Source organism: Vicugna pacos, chromosome 12 (assembly GCF_048564905.1).
Source record: "Vicugna pacos chromosome 12, VicPac4, whole genome shotgun sequence".
NCBI classification, from domain to species: Eukaryota; Metazoa; Chordata; class Mammalia; order Artiodactyla; family Camelidae; genus Vicugna; species Vicugna pacos.
Genome location: NC_132998.1, coordinates 59,291,605 through 59,307,068, shown reverse-complemented (window position 1 = coordinate 59,307,068; position 15,464 = coordinate 59,291,605). Strand labels below are relative to the sequence as shown.

The window sequence follows — 15,464 nt, the reverse complement described above, 5'->3', positions numbered from 1 at the left end:
TATAAGTACTTTTCTTTTCCAAGTACAGCAGACACTTAGGGGCTGCACATTTCTTTATGACCAAAATCTCTTAGGCTAAGTTAACCACGCTTTCCTAACAATTCCACTTTCTAGATCATTCTGAAACATGCCTACCCATGACTTGACATGTATTCACCGAGCTCAATATACATGCCGTGCACAGTTGTAGATGCTGAGGACGCAGCAGGGAACAAAGCAGATGCAGATCCAGCTGCTGTGCCGTGTGCTGCACTCCCGGGCCTGGGGGAGGGGAGGAGGAGTACCAGCGGGGTGGTGACAGCCTGGCCTGGGACGGCCTCTCTGATAAAGTGCTAGTGAAGCAGCGATCTGAAGGAAACAAAGATGCAGCCATGCGGCAATCTGGGAGAAGAGCATTCTAGAAAGTATGTTTGGTGCACTGGGGCCAGTTGGCTGGAGAGGGCTGGACGAATAGAAGAGTGGCAGGTGGGGGTGGGAAGATCACCAAGAGCCTCAGAGACCACAGTAAAGAGCTGGCTTTGCATTCTCAGTCAGGGCGAAGCCAGGGGAGGACTCCTAGTAAAGCAGTAACATGATTTATCTTAACTTTCTGTGAGGACAGAAATGTTCCACACCTGCGCTGTCCATGTAGTGGCCACTAACCTACTGTGGCCACTTTCATTTAAATTAATTAAAACTAAAAGTTCAGTTCTTTCATGGTCACATTTCAAGTGCTCACGCGGCTAATGGCTACACTGGACAGCGTGGTTTTAGAGGATCAGTCTGAAGTCTGGATGGAAAACAGACTCGAGGCAGGCAAGTTATTAGATGAAGCAGAGCAGGGACCAGTCAAGGAGACCATGGCCGTGGCAGGAAATGGTTGGGTGCTGGTAAAGCTCTGAAGGGAGGATCTGTGGCTGGGTCGGATGTGGGCTATGAAGACTCACAACTAGCTCTGAGGTCTCTGGCCTAAGCACCTGCAACAAGAGAGTACCACTTACTTGGAGGAAGAGCATGTTTTTGAGGGGAGTGTGGGATGAAGCCAGAAGTTCTGTCTTGGGTGTGTTAACTTCAGATGCCTAGAAGGCATCCTAGTATGGACGGCCAGAAGTCTGTGCAGCTGAGAAGAGAGATTTGGGCTGGAGACATAATTTCAGAACTGTCAGTATTTTAAAGTCATCGCACTGGGTAAGATCACCTGTAGTGGCTGTAGATGGTGAGAAAAGGTTCGAATACTGAGACTGGGGGGGCTCAGATGTTTAAAAGCTGGGAGAGTGAGGAAGAACTTGTAAAGCAAACAGAGAAGACAAGACAGGTGAAGAATCAATACAAAGTATTCAAAGGCCAAATAAATTGTTTCAAAAAGGGAGTGATCAACCGTGTCAAATGCTGCTGATACATTGATTAAAAAGAGACTGGGGAACAGACCACTGTATTCCACAACACAAAGATCACTGGCGACATTCCCAGGAAGGTCTTAATTGCCACTGCCACTGTCTGACCCAGACTACTACTACAGCATTGTAACTCGTCTCCTCTGCTCTCATAGTTCTGTCATTCAAACATGTCCTCTATATTACTGTTAGTGGTTTTTTTAAACTTAAGTTTTCCTATATTGCCACTCAGCTGAGAAATCTTGCCTAACACTATAGTATCTTTAGCAGTAGCAGCCAAGGGAGCACATAAAAATCACCTGGGGGGCATTAGGCCCAACACCCAAGACTGTGTCTCTGTAGACGGGGGAAGACCTGGAAACTGCGTTTTTAAGTAGCAGCCAAGATAATGGTTACAAACCATGGTGACCAAAGGACAAAGTCCAAACTCCTCAGTAAGGCAAACAAAACTGTTCCAAATTTGGTCCCAAACTTCCTGACTACTTCCCTCCTCCTCCACTCTAGATCCCATAAGAATGCTTCCAGAAACTCAAACTAATTGTTCACACCAACAGCATTTCCCCAAACGCACCATGTTCTTCCAGATATTACTGCCCCTCGCACAAGCTGCTTCTGCCTCCTAGAAGGTACCTTTCATTTGGCCGTGCCCAGCAGACTCTGACTCATTCTTCAAGACTCAGCTTAAATGTCACTGCTGGTGTGAGGTCTCACCCAGCTCCCCAAACTCTGTCAGGCATTTCTGTACAACATTTATCACACTGACTATCTGCTGACTGTCCTCCAACACCACCACCAACTGCAGGAGGCCGCGGTGGGAGAGGTGTTTTCTTCATCTATTCACTGCAGATATTCCACAACCACAGATGACTGTTGGCCCGATACCAAGACATGCTGGCAAGTGCTCTGAGAGTCAAGATGCTGCCATTATAAAGTGCTGGGGAAGTCAAGAGCAGCTCTGTCTGGAGGATCTTCCAGTACCCGGGACTTGAAGGATGAGTGCAAGTTAGAGGGAAGAGGAAGGAGAGAGGCACTAAGACGACTCCCAGACAGGACCACGAGGATGGGGGTGGGCGGACATGATGAACGTTTCTTCCTCTACCAAGACAGAGACTCAATATCGAAAATGGGATTTGCAATCTATAGATGAGGGTTTCAAATAAATACTTGAAGCTTTTGTCTTAAAAGACATCAAAGAACAAAAACAAAACCTGACCCTTCACAACCTGCTGGTTGGATCTGTTAAGTACCCCATTCCCTTTTATGTGACGGGACAGACTGAAAGCTCTTGATTCTAGTTCATTAAAATAACATTCTAACGTCACACACTGAATCCTCACTCGGGCTTATCAGCTTTTACTTTGCTCCCCAGACCTGTTTTCTCACGAAGAGGGATGATGAGGGGCAGTATGTGGCAGACTGGCACAAATCTCTCACCTATACCCTCAAATAACTCACTGCCCATCTCCTGCTAAGAAAGGGACCTAAAAGGTTCCCCTGGTACCCAAAGAACCACACCCCACACAGAGCTGCTCTGCGAGTCATTCTCTGCCTCTTCTTTAGCAATAAATACCCCTAGAGCACCTGGTCAGTGTTTTAGCATGTATCTCCTCACAACTTTTCAGAGTAACCCAGAACCTGGCCATTCTCCTCCAAGTCCTTGAGGACAACCAACTTCTGAATGTGGACACATCAGAATATATAAAGTAGTTTAAATTATACACAGTTTAAAAAAATCAGTATAATATTGTGAAAATATATAGGAGAGCTAAAAGAAATATAATGCTTTTCATGCAAAAAGGTCTAACTTTGTATGCACAATACAATGAATAAAAAGAGATCTGACATCTTATTCTAAAAATCTTGATCCTTGGCAGCTGGATTTTTCGTATTTCAGACTGGTAACTGTTACTCCTCTTATGTCTAGAAAACCAGTCAGCTGAAACCGCCTGGACTTCACCTCTGAATTGTGGAACCATGTAATTGCTTACCTGGGGGGAAATGAACTGGGGAGGCACTTGCGCCCGGAGATTAGGAGAAGAGTTCAGCGGCTGCACTGGTGTGTGCACACCTCTCGATTGTGCTGTGCTATTTCCAAACAAACCATGATTGCCACCCTGCAAACAGAACAGCAACGGTAAGGCTTTCTGTTAACATAAAAAAATGTAAATAAGAAACAGTTCAGGTTTTCTACCCCTCAGAAGAATCATACTCTGTATTCACAGAACCACAGAATTTTTTAACTGAAAAGTTCCTGATCTTGGAATGCTTGGAAAATTATTCACACCCAATCATGGGCACATCATCAACAACCCTGCAGTCTGACGCATTCCATAAGCCAAAAGGTTAAATGTAGTCAAATATTAGAAAAAGCACTAATTTTGTGGTGGTTGTTATTGAAAGGTGCAGGTGATATAATATTTATTCAACTACTTCCTTTTTTACAATTGGGTTTCCCAAATTTATTCTCAAACTATATAATCTGAGACCCATCTTGAAAGGCACCTGTAAAAATGCAGGCTTGCGAATAATATCAGTTGTAAAACAATACTACGATATTACTTGTCCAAACTGGTTAACTCAATCACAAAATCAGTGCCACCCAATTGTGAGCCTAGCTCCATAAGGACCCTACTCCAGATATGAACACTCTTCTCTGTCTTGGGTCTGCTTGGCCCCTTCTTTGCTCAATTAAGAAATATGAATCAATCACACAGTGAAATTAAAAAGGAAGAAAGGGGAAAAGTGAAAAATCATTCCAGGGTCACCAAAACATTACTCACCTGTAACTTCTCATTCAAATGTATGACTATCAGTCTAGTTAAAAACAAGCTTAACTCCCTGATTTCTGGAGGACCAACTCACTGAAGCACTTCTAGACTGTTTCAATCAAAGGGCTATAAAAACCAGGGCTATATGATGGCCCTTCCTTTCCGAATTGTTTCTAGCAAGAAGCAAAGAAAATGCATTTGACACCTGACACTGCTGCCTCTGCCTGACATAGTGTTTCGTATCATCTTCACTCGACCTCTTTGAGGCCCAGCTCAGAGGTCAGCCTCATCAAGAAGGTCTTTCCCAAACCTTCCTCCTCATTCCACATCCAAATCACCTGAGCTCACCTCTATGTTTGTAGAACACTTCAAACCTCCTGTTGACAGGCCTATCGTCAAATTACATTATAGTTATTTTCCATTCTATCTTTCCACCACCAGCTTAACATTTCCCTCTTTGTATTCCCAGAAGCTCAATAAAGCCCTGGTCTGTAGGATGAGCACATCATTTGCAAACATCCGTGACCCACCAATTTCATACGCTTGAAAACAAATGTCCCACTGAGCATCATCAGTGAAGACAGCTGCACCACTGCTTATACCAAGTGTGGGCGCTCCGAGCTGATGTCACCACCATCATCTTATCCCTGAAGTCGCGGGGATTAAAGTTATTTTAAAGAATAATTTTGTAATGGCATCATTAAGTTCTAGAACACTAAAGATATTTTGATAGTTTAATGATTCAAAATAGAATTAAGAGACTGCTTCAGGGATATTAATGAACTTAAAAATACTGAAAATGAAAATGACCATGAACAGAAAGTAGAAATGGTGATTAAAATCTGTGTAAATCTCATAAAAAAATCAAAGATCCACCATGAATCTTAAATCTCCCAAAGGACTATTTAAACATGAAAAGACCTTTAATTCTAGAAGCTCTCCTGTCTCTGCTTCTCCTGTCTTACTAATCAGACTTGTCTCTCTGAGGTGAGATGGCTCAGCTCTGGTTCTTCTGAGGTCCTGCTAGTCATTGTCAGCAGCTTAGCTATTAGTCATTCCCGGGAGAAGAGAAAACATTTATTTTGCTAAGGCTACTCTGCTAAGATGGTTCTCACTTACACTTTACTATCAAAGTAATAACTGTGTTATTATTATATGTTATTTATTCATGGATGATCCTTGGATGGTGAAGTTTCTGATAGCTAAAGTCCTTTCAGAATCCATGTTTTGGGGGGATCCCAAACTGCTTTGCTGGGGTCATTTTTAATTTCAACCTCTTTCTGGTAAGAAGTATTAAAAGGTACCTGCCTTATAGTTTTTGTAAAATCAAGCCTTGTTTTCCTATTCCTAACAGAAAGATTCCATCCCACTCCTACCAAAGGTTTTAGGTTTTCATTATCAAGTGTCCCAAAGCCATACCAAGCACTTTGATATATCTGATATGGATAATAAGAGATAAGTCAACAGAGGTCTACCAAAAAAATACCTTTCATATTTCTGTTTATTGAAGTCTAGTAGACTTAGTGTTGTGTTAGTTTTAGGTGTACAGCAAAGTGACTCAGTTATACATATACGGGTTATTACAAGATACCAAATATAGTTCTCTGTGCTATATAGAGGTCCTCATTTCTTTGTTATCTTTTAATATAGAACCTTGGAATCACAAGCTGGTCATCTTGGCTCAGAAGTAGCTATTTCGTACAGTAATGTATTTAATTATATATATATATATATATATATATATATATATATATATATATATAAGTGTGGTTTATCCGCCTATTTCTAAAGTTTTACTGTTGTATGTGAGGCTTTTATGATGACCTGGAGCCTAATAATTATTGGTGATATATGCCTCAACTACAGTGTTCAACTTGGAAAGGCATATACATTAAAAACAAGGTTATCAAGCTGACTGAAATCCTCTGAGATTTGGGGGAAAAAACCCTCTTAAATTTTATTTTTAAATTATGAAGCATGTTAACTCGGCATGAAAATAGTGTGAAAAAAATCATGACCATATTTGGATAGAATATGTATATCAATCTGGTTCACAACAGACTTTGCAGCAATCCACAGATCAAAAAAAGGAAGAGGAATGACCTTTTTTAAGAATCCAGTACACAGCTAGTTTGGCTGGTCAATTATATTAAAGTTTATATACTAGAAGTATTTGATAATCAGGTGATCCTGGAAGTATATACATAATGATCATTAACCAAGAACGTTAAGACTATTTTATATTTTTTATACCTTAACCCAAAAGATCCCTCCTCCCCACCAAAACTGATGTAATTGTTTCTTCTCTGTTTATATAAACAATACATAGCCATGTCCTCTGTGGAACCATTAAGAAAGAGTGAAATATAAAGGAAGAAAACAAAAAAATCTATTATTCCCAATTCAGAGATAACCAATCTAAAAACATGGATATAATATAATCCATTTTTTTTAAATGTGCCATGGCAACCATTAGAAAGCATATGAAAGATCTATGTGCAACTTGATGTAAGAGGTGTCTCACATCATCCTTTAAATGTGAAAATCATCATGTGCAAACATGTAATGCAAATAATTAAATGTCCTTCCATGACATCCGCGGTGAAATTCAGAGTGACAGGCAAGTAGTCATGGAACTAAGGCTAGAAAAATATCATCACTGGAGTCACCGTCGCAAAGGAGTTATCCCCAAATTCCTGGTTTTCTCCACAAAAACTACAACAGAGCTACTGTGAGACAATAAAGGCCTGCTGCGCCTGCTCAGTCAGGCCTGCACAGCAGGGAGGCATCATCCCGCAGGTCCTCCAGCCTTGTTTCTACAGCCCAGCCTGTCCTCAGAGGACCGACAGGTCCAACCCTAGGGAAGGGGCTGCTCCAGGCGGACCCCAACACTGCACGTCTGGGCAATATCCGGTCTTCTTAACACTTCATTATCTAATATACACGTCACCTTTCTTGGGGTAATTTTACACTTGAACTAGATTTTTAAGATACTATAACCCTTAAAAATTTAATAGTACTAGTTTTGCTGCTATTTTCTAGCTAGCAATTATATTAAATTGAAAAGACCTCAAAAGTATAACTTGCCATTCAATCTAATGTTAGTAGTGGCAAACCTGTTGTTAAATTAAATGACAGAAGGTACCCATGCAGCCTCTTTAACATTTTCCTAAGCCAGTCATTAGTCAACCTATTAAACGTGAACTTATGACCAAAAATGGGAGGACAAAAGAAACAGATTTAAAACAAAACCCATGTTGAGAAACATGAAGAGAGATGGGTTCCATGGGCTGAAAGATCTAGAGCCTACACTTACTATCATTCTGTGCATTCAGTAATCAACAAATTTCCCAAGACAGACAAATGATGCAATAAACTGCAGACCAGGGCCAAGGCGAGGCCACAGCCAAGCAGTTATAAATTTGAGAGGCCTCCTTACTTGTCTAGCAGCGAAGTTTTGGGGGTTGAGCCCTGTGCCGATTGCTCCAAGGCTGACGTTGGGTAGTGTGGAACCAGAGGGAGACAGCTTGTAGCTGGGAGAAGGGGAGAAGGGAGAGCAGGGAGCCTCATCCCCAAGGCACCCATCTTGATTGGAGAAAGGCAAAGTCAGCTGAAAAGTAGTAGTAGTTAGCCAATCACAATGAGTGTTGGTTAGTGAAGCAACAGAATGCAAGAAGGGAAGAGAGAAACACCAGGAATAAACAAAGTTAGAGTGTATTAGCAATAAACGAGGACAGAATTTGGATCTGATCATCATCATCATCATACTTTGCCCAATAGATACCATCTGTAATCCTCTTCGATACAGATTCTTCTTATCCTCTTAAGCTAGTAACACATTCTGTCCACTGCATGAAGACAAAAATCGCCAGACACTTCATTTTTAGGAATCTAATACTGATTACTCTAACTACGTGGCTGCTGAAACAGAAGCCAGAGCAATCTTCCTGTGAACATGCTGCTGTCTGGCCCAGCACCAGCGGTGTCAAAAATGTGCCAGATTAAAAAATTTTGGCTTTATCTGCTTTCTGAAGACCAGGAACACTACAAATTGGTGTTCTGAATCACAGAATAATCTCCATTAGACATGTTAAAAATCAAAACAAATAGGTATAAATGACTTGTTTAAAACAGGTGTTGAGAACTTGTATACCATTGTAACTAAAAATAGACCATTAGGGAAACAGAGAAAGAAGACAAAAGTGCTCTCTTAGAAACAGCAAAGGAGAAAGTTTTGGGTCATCTTGACAAAGCTAGAAGGCAAGGCCTTAGGAGACACAGAGTATCTGCACAAGATCCAAAAATTTAATTTGTAATTATGCGGTAGCAGAAAAAGAATTCAGAATCAATTTATCTCTAGAATTTCTTCCACATGTTTCGAGTGTGCATTTCCCCCACTATAAATACAGACCACTTCCCCTCTTCAAACTTCATAAATTTCCCAAAACTTAGACCTTGTTCACAATATTCATATCCTAAAGACAGATGGTTCTAGCTACTGCCTAATCACCTGTCAACATCAACTACTTTCATGTCATCACTTAAATGCAGGTGATGTTTGTGTTTTGCTTACTCATTTGGTTCAGTACTTCTACGCTTCCTTCTGGAATTAATTATCAAAAGACAAATGGGAACCAAAGCAGTTCTCATGAATTATTATCTTAAACCAAGGATTCAACTCACCTTCTCAAAATAAGGCCCACTATCTGTGGTTCCCATGTCTTTGGAATTAGGTGGACGGAACCCAGGTCGATCCTTCCTCATGATATCATTAAAATCCCCGAGATTCATTGCTCGCTTGTCCACATCAAATTTTTTCTCTGGAAGGCTCCCTGAAAAGTAACACAAGAAAGAGTGAACATTTTAACAAATCAGTGTCTCCCCCATGAGCAAGAAGTGACCTATCCCACTATCCTCTCTGGGATGCTGGTTTAAGACCAGAAGAGCTCTCACGGGTTCAGGCTGCTAGTGCTCCTTCCTGGAACACATGTGGATGCTTAAACAAACAACAACAACAAAATAAACCAAACACAGACACACACACCCCAAAAACCCCACAACATGTATCAGCTGTCGCTTGTACGTACACACACACACCCCCTCAAAAACCCCACAATATGTATCAGCTATTGCTTGTTTTCTATGGAAGATTGAAAGAGGGTCTTAAGGCTAACCTGGTAAAAATCTAACCAAAAATATACCTAGACTGGTTATTGATATGTTTGATGACTCTATCTTGCTCATATATTCAAATATTCTCAGTGAGATAATGTATCTCTTATTGCTGTTTTAGCACCTGCTAGATAAATGGCTGGGGTTGTAAAACACAATTATTAGAAATAAAAAGATCAAAGAGACATGGCTGTTGCCCTAAAATTTAGAACTCCGAGTTAAACACAGGAGATGGCGTGCCGCTTACTTGCAAAACGTACTTTCCAAGGTGCAATGATTATTCCTGCTCTCTTTCACATCTCTGTAAAGTTGCTACTATACTGACATGAAGCTCACTTTTTAGTTATTCTCATATATGAAGGAATCACAGATCAGAGGCTGTTTCCCTTATCTCCCAGGACTGTTTTCTTTTCTTCCTGGTTTGATACTTTTTAAGTTCCTCAGCGTGAGCAACAGCCTCCCTGTGAAGACCCACAGATGAAGGGCTGACACTTCATCTGCTCTACTTGTGATAGAGAGTTTGTCAGTAATGGACGGAAAAGCCCAGTGAGGACAGGACTGGCAACCCTAGAGCTGAATCTGGCAGCGCCACAAACATACTTTGTTTTGGCCACACACAGCCTTTTTAGATAACTGAATTACTTTCCAATATGTAAAAATCAGGGCATTAATGTATATGTGAAGTTCTGGCCTCTCTTGGAAACACTGGAGGATCTGGCAAAGCTAAGCCTGCCCTCCTCCAGGCCAATCATCGCTCACAGCAGAGCAAAGACTGACTCCTACAGGTGGTACATCTGCTCTCCACAGCCAACCAGTGCCTTCCACGTCCCAATTTCTTATACCTGGCACACACCACTCACATTACTTTCTTGGCTCTTGCACTCACTTGAGTTTTCAGCCCCCACCTCGTGTCTAGCATGGCACTGCACCTGTCCCAACTCAAACTGAGGAGGGGATCCCAACAGGGTATCACTAACAACAACATCTTCCATTCGTATTAGTGGAGTATACACACCTACAGACAGATCCATTTTGCTGCTTGGATTATCTTCAGTTTGACTCTGAAAATAAAGAACAGTGAGGGAAGATTTAAGGTTTGAATTAAATGTTTGAATCAGAGAAGAAATGGCATTATTCATATGCTAGTCACACCCTAGTTTACTACCAGCACTATATGAGGTCCTTTGAAATGAACCTTAAGTTGGAATGAAGACAATAACATTTTTAATATGGCTAATTTTGACTGCTGCTGGTGCCTATATTTCTAAATTCAATTTTCACATCAAATTAGCTTCAGTAAATCTAGGGACAGAGCAATAGCTAAACAGCTGCTTGGAGAAATGAACCCCTGTCCTCAAGTTCCAGTCGGCTCAGGATCAAATTCCATGAGTGGCAGCCAAATGATGACAACTTCTTCTCGTGACTTGTCAAGTCATCAAATCTTGCAATGTGCAGCCAAGTCATTTGTCTTTTGGCAAGAAGGATCAGGGTGTCCCCATAATGTTCCCAGGAGATCAAAAAAATAGAAATTCTACAAGAATTGCCTACCTAATTAATCACAAATAGTTTCCCTAGTTATTCTGCTATTGCTGTCCTTTTAAAAATTTTAATATTAAAACTGGTACAGTAGTCAGCAAAAATTATATAAATTATAAGTACCTGGCTCTCTCTTCCCTAACCGCCTAAGGAAAAGGGTACAAAGACTACAAATTTAAAAGGTGTAACCTTCAAATATTGGAGTATTTCATTAAGAAAAAAGAATACAGAACAAATATTGCCTAATCCAAATCAGGAACATTGCTTAATCCGTTTCTAAATCTATAATTTTGTACTATCTGTGGCAGTGGCCTTGAAATTTGCACTAAACGTAAAAGCTAAGATACATTTCACATACGAAGAAATAAAACTTACCAGCAATCCCATATTTGAAAACTGTTTGGCAAGAGGATTCATCCATGAATCACTGTTTCCTCCTTTTAGTGAGCACTAGAGAAATGAAATATGTAGTGTCAGAACCAAATAATTTATTTTATTTCAACTTCCTATTAGAGTTGCATTAAGTACTGCAAACATAAAACCAAGAGTTTACCTTTTTGAACCATAACTATTTCTCTTTAACTAGTTATTTTGATACATTATCTGTTAGTCTAAAAAAGTAGTACATCTTAGTTACATCTATGTTTTCATTCTCATTTTATTCATTGCACTGAATTAGAACAGGACAAATACATGGTCAGCTAGTGTTTTCACCCATAAATCGAAAGTCAGTATCAGATTTTCTAAAATACAACATTTGTATGCTAGTACTTTCCCTCTTAGAATCTCCTTGTAACCCAAGCCCGTTTGAATTAGGAGAAAAGAAAAAGAGTTTTTTGATGATGGTGCATGTTATCTGGAAAGGAGTCTATTTAAACTGGTCACTATTCTCTGTGCGGATACAATGAGGAACTCATCCACGTAGCACCTTCATCTGCTTGTTTCAGTGTAAAGGACAGGGGTCCCCAGAGGGAAAGAAGCCTAGCAGGAGACACCAGCAGCAATCTTATTGCAGAGTCAGGCAGATGTAGGCTTCTGTTTGTTTTTTGATGGGACAAACTCATTTCTCACCTGAACAAGACACCAATCATCAGCTCCACTTTTCTTTCTATGGAGAAGGCATGTGGAACTATGACAGGGACGTGCTGGGGGCAGGAGGTGACAGGGCTTCATGCATTTGTGCATTCTCCAGGTAAAGATTCTGTCTGTGTTCTGATGATACTGGTCATGGCAACTGGTATTATTCTTCAAAGTGTTAAGGTACTTAAGTTCATTTGCAGGTTTAAAGGTCAAAAAAGCCCTCACTGGAGGGAGGGGAGAAGTGGTAGTTACTGTTTAATGGGTACAGAGTTTCAGTTTTGCATGGAGAAGAGTTTTGTGGACAGATGTTAGTAATGACAGCACAACAATGTGAATGTACTTAAAGCCACTGAACTGTACACTTAAAACTGGTTAAGAGGGAAAATTTTATGTTATCTGTATTTTGATCTCCACCCTGCCATATCCCAAAACAGGCCTTCAGTATGAAAGGTCAGAACCATCTGTCATGGAGCAGAAATGTTTAATTCCCAATTAGCTTCATTAAACCTTGGTGGTTACCTGAGTGGGCTAGTACCTCTCCTTCAGTTGCTTTCTTAGCTGTCTCCTGAACTGTCTTGTAATTTAGTCTCATTGTTACTTTGTAAATAACAAAAAGAAAGCCACAGCAGACTAGACAACATGAATGTACTAAAAATACTGGGAAGTTTACCAAATAACGTATGACTGGAGTAAGAAAATAAAAGTCCTCTGAAAGGGAAAACTATAAATGACTGCTTAAACAAAATCTCAAATAGAAACAACCTGTATTCTTAGGCTGTAAAAGAGAGTTATATTCAGAACAAAATTGATGTCCCTATAGGCAAAGAGGACGAAGGCACGGCCCCTGGCCAACTGAAGACCTTCTAAAATGACATCTGGTATTTGAAACTTAAGAGAGTATCAGTTGTGAAGCATTTCTCAGGGCAGCAAGACTCCCATGCTGAAGTTAAATATATGGCTGCTTATTTCTTATTTCTTTCTGTGTATTTGTGGAATGAAAATGGAGGGCTTCCACTGGAAGAGTCTTTCAGGTTCTAGACTGAAAAACCAAAGTTCTCATAAAATTATGCAAATCAAAGGAGAAACTAAGTTGTTCTAAGATGCAGAAAGTAAAAACTTCAGAACACAACTGGTACAGGATGTAGATAACTCATCTAGTTGCCATGGCTGTGTTACGTACTGGCATTTCGCTTTATTGAGAAAAGGCTTCTGGGCCTTGGAAATTTCCCGAATCAGATAAAAACCAGTCACGCTGATTGCCACTGGAGAAGCTAACTTACTGTGGTTTCTCTTCTACATATTCATGGGGATTTACTCTAAGGACTAATTTGGCTTTAGAATGCAAAAGCATAAAACATTTATAAAGTGTGCCTTGAAAGCTTCCAAGGAATTATAATACGAAAACTAAAGTGAAAAAAATCTCATTTCTTTGCAACTTTCATTGTACCCACAGTAAGTTTTGTAGTTCACGATTTCAAGGTCATGGGGAAAAAAGATGAGGAGCAAAGAGGAAGTAGTTATCTGTTCTTAAGAAAGTATTTTCCTCCTCACTTAAGACCTCAGGGACTCCCAGCTGCCTGGCTTTTTCCATGAAAAAATTCTCAGTTCTGCCTTCTAAGAATGAATAAGCAAACTCAAGCATTTCTAAAGCAGGCTACCTTCATTTGTTTCTTTCCTCCTTGTCCCCAGCTTGCTGAGTTGTGGGAGGAAGCACTTCCCTGAGAGCCGGCGGTGTTCCAGACTCCTCCATCATCCTCCTCTTCCCAGCTGGGATGGCGAGTTCCTGTCACTGGCCCGTCACTCTCCCCCCAGCCGTCTTGCATAGATTTGGAATCTTTAAGAAAAGAATGAACCAACTGTATGCAACAGCTATATACAATAACCACGCTAATCATTCCTTGCAAACTCAGCACTTTGGAATATTTATAATTTTATCTAACCCATCTGTATGGCAAGGCAAATGTTATTCAAACTTTAGAGAGCAGAAATGGAAGCCCATAAAGGTTCAATGATACAGAGTAAGTTAATAAACCACAAAGCAAGATTTCCTGGCTTCCAGTTCAATGATTTTTCCCCTTATACAATTTGAAAAGAACCTATCACTACTTATAAGAAATTTCACATCTCAGTTAAGAGAAATCTGTTACTTTTAACGAGTATGTTTTACTGCAGTCCTTAGTTTCACCCTCCTAAAAGTATGTGGTATACTTATTTAAATAGACTTTATAAATATGGGGTATGATAAGGAACAACTGTCTACCTTGTTTGGAGTGAAGTGAAGAAAAGAACATGAAAAGGGATAAAAAAGAAAATTTTAATAGATTTTGAATAACAAAACTATGGTATAAGAAGAGAAATTCACATACAGCCATGAAAATTAGAAATTTATTAGATTTATAGACTTGAAATGTATTAGATACTAAAAAAGATCTCAGGCAAAGACAATGTATAAGCAACAGCCTTTAAGAGACAGGCAGAGGCAACATGGACAACAGATAAGAGGAAGGGAGAACGAAGACAGAGGGAAATCACAGGGATCCCATGTTGGAGAAAGCAGGATGTCATCAATATCCACAGTCAATTCCACCAACAACCCCTTTAAACAAAGACCTTGAATTTGGAGATTGGGATAAACCCTTAATTTCCCTCTGAAAATAGCATATGGAACTGATGAATACACTCTGTAGTAATGACACTCTATAAAATGATGGAAGGAAGGGAAATATACTGTCTTGATCCCAATCCACAGCTTCAATTGACCAAAAGATAGGACGTTTATGGAAGGGTAGTTAGTTGATTTAGACAGCATCATATGAAGAGTCCAGGGGCAGAAAAATGGCTCTTCTGGGCCTCCTTGAATGACTGCTGTCATGCCCTAGGACCAGGCCTATGAAGCCACATACGCACCCATCAAGCACAGAGGACACAAGACAGCTGATTTCCTCTAACTGTGGTACCATCTTCCAGCAATGCCCAAGTGAACCTGATGGACCCTCCATGGGGTTCATTCAGCCTTACTTTAAGGGGTTTTCTGACTGGGTGGCAAGAGGCACGGCTTGGGGAATGTTCTCCCTGCTGATGGAAACGCCACTGATAACCAGGATCGTTTCTTCTGCATATGAGATTATCCACTGTTACGTAAGCACAGGCTTTACACATCTTCTGACAAGCAACAGGAATTTAAACCCCAACATAAATAACATACTGACCCCTTTAAAAAAGGAAGACATCCACATAACCCTTCTTGTAGAGAAAGGAGCTTAACTTGTAACAAGTGACTTTTTAGAGAAAGATAAAAAAGAGAGTTCTGATTTTTAGTCACAGAGCCCACACCAAATTTAAGACACCTGCAGTTTAGAGAAGGTCAGCATCAGTTGGCAGGCTGTGACAATACAGCCCCCACCTTTGAGTACTACATATTCCAACCACCCAGAGAAAGGGTAAAAGTAACTGCAGCTTTACCTGCGGATGATCTGGAAGAGTAGAAGGCATTTTTTAAAATCTGGAGAAAACTGAGGATTTTGTGATGGAAGAA

General features: G+C 40.4%; 1 protein-coding gene across 4 annotated transcripts in view; it reads right to left on the bottom strand.

The window, feature by feature from the left end:
• TNRC6B (trinucleotide repeat containing adaptor 6B) overlaps positions 1-15,464 on the bottom strand; it is a 225,856-nt gene that overhangs the window by 35,466 nt on the left and 174,926 nt on the right. For all 4 annotated transcript variants that reach the window (XM_072973566.1, XM_015241646.3, XM_031671771.2 and 1 more), the window contains 5 exons: positions 13,588-13,763; positions 11,225-11,299; positions 10,329-10,374; positions 8,825-8,973; positions 3,362-3,487 (listed from right to left, as the gene is read on the bottom strand). In XM_072973566.1, the coding sequence (XP_072829667.1) occupies positions 3,362-3,487; positions 8,825-8,973; positions 10,329-10,374; positions 11,225-11,299; positions 13,588-13,763 (572 nt within the window). The remainder of the gene's footprint in view (positions 1-3,361; positions 3,488-8,824; positions 8,974-10,328; positions 10,375-11,224; positions 11,300-13,587; positions 13,764-15,464) is intronic.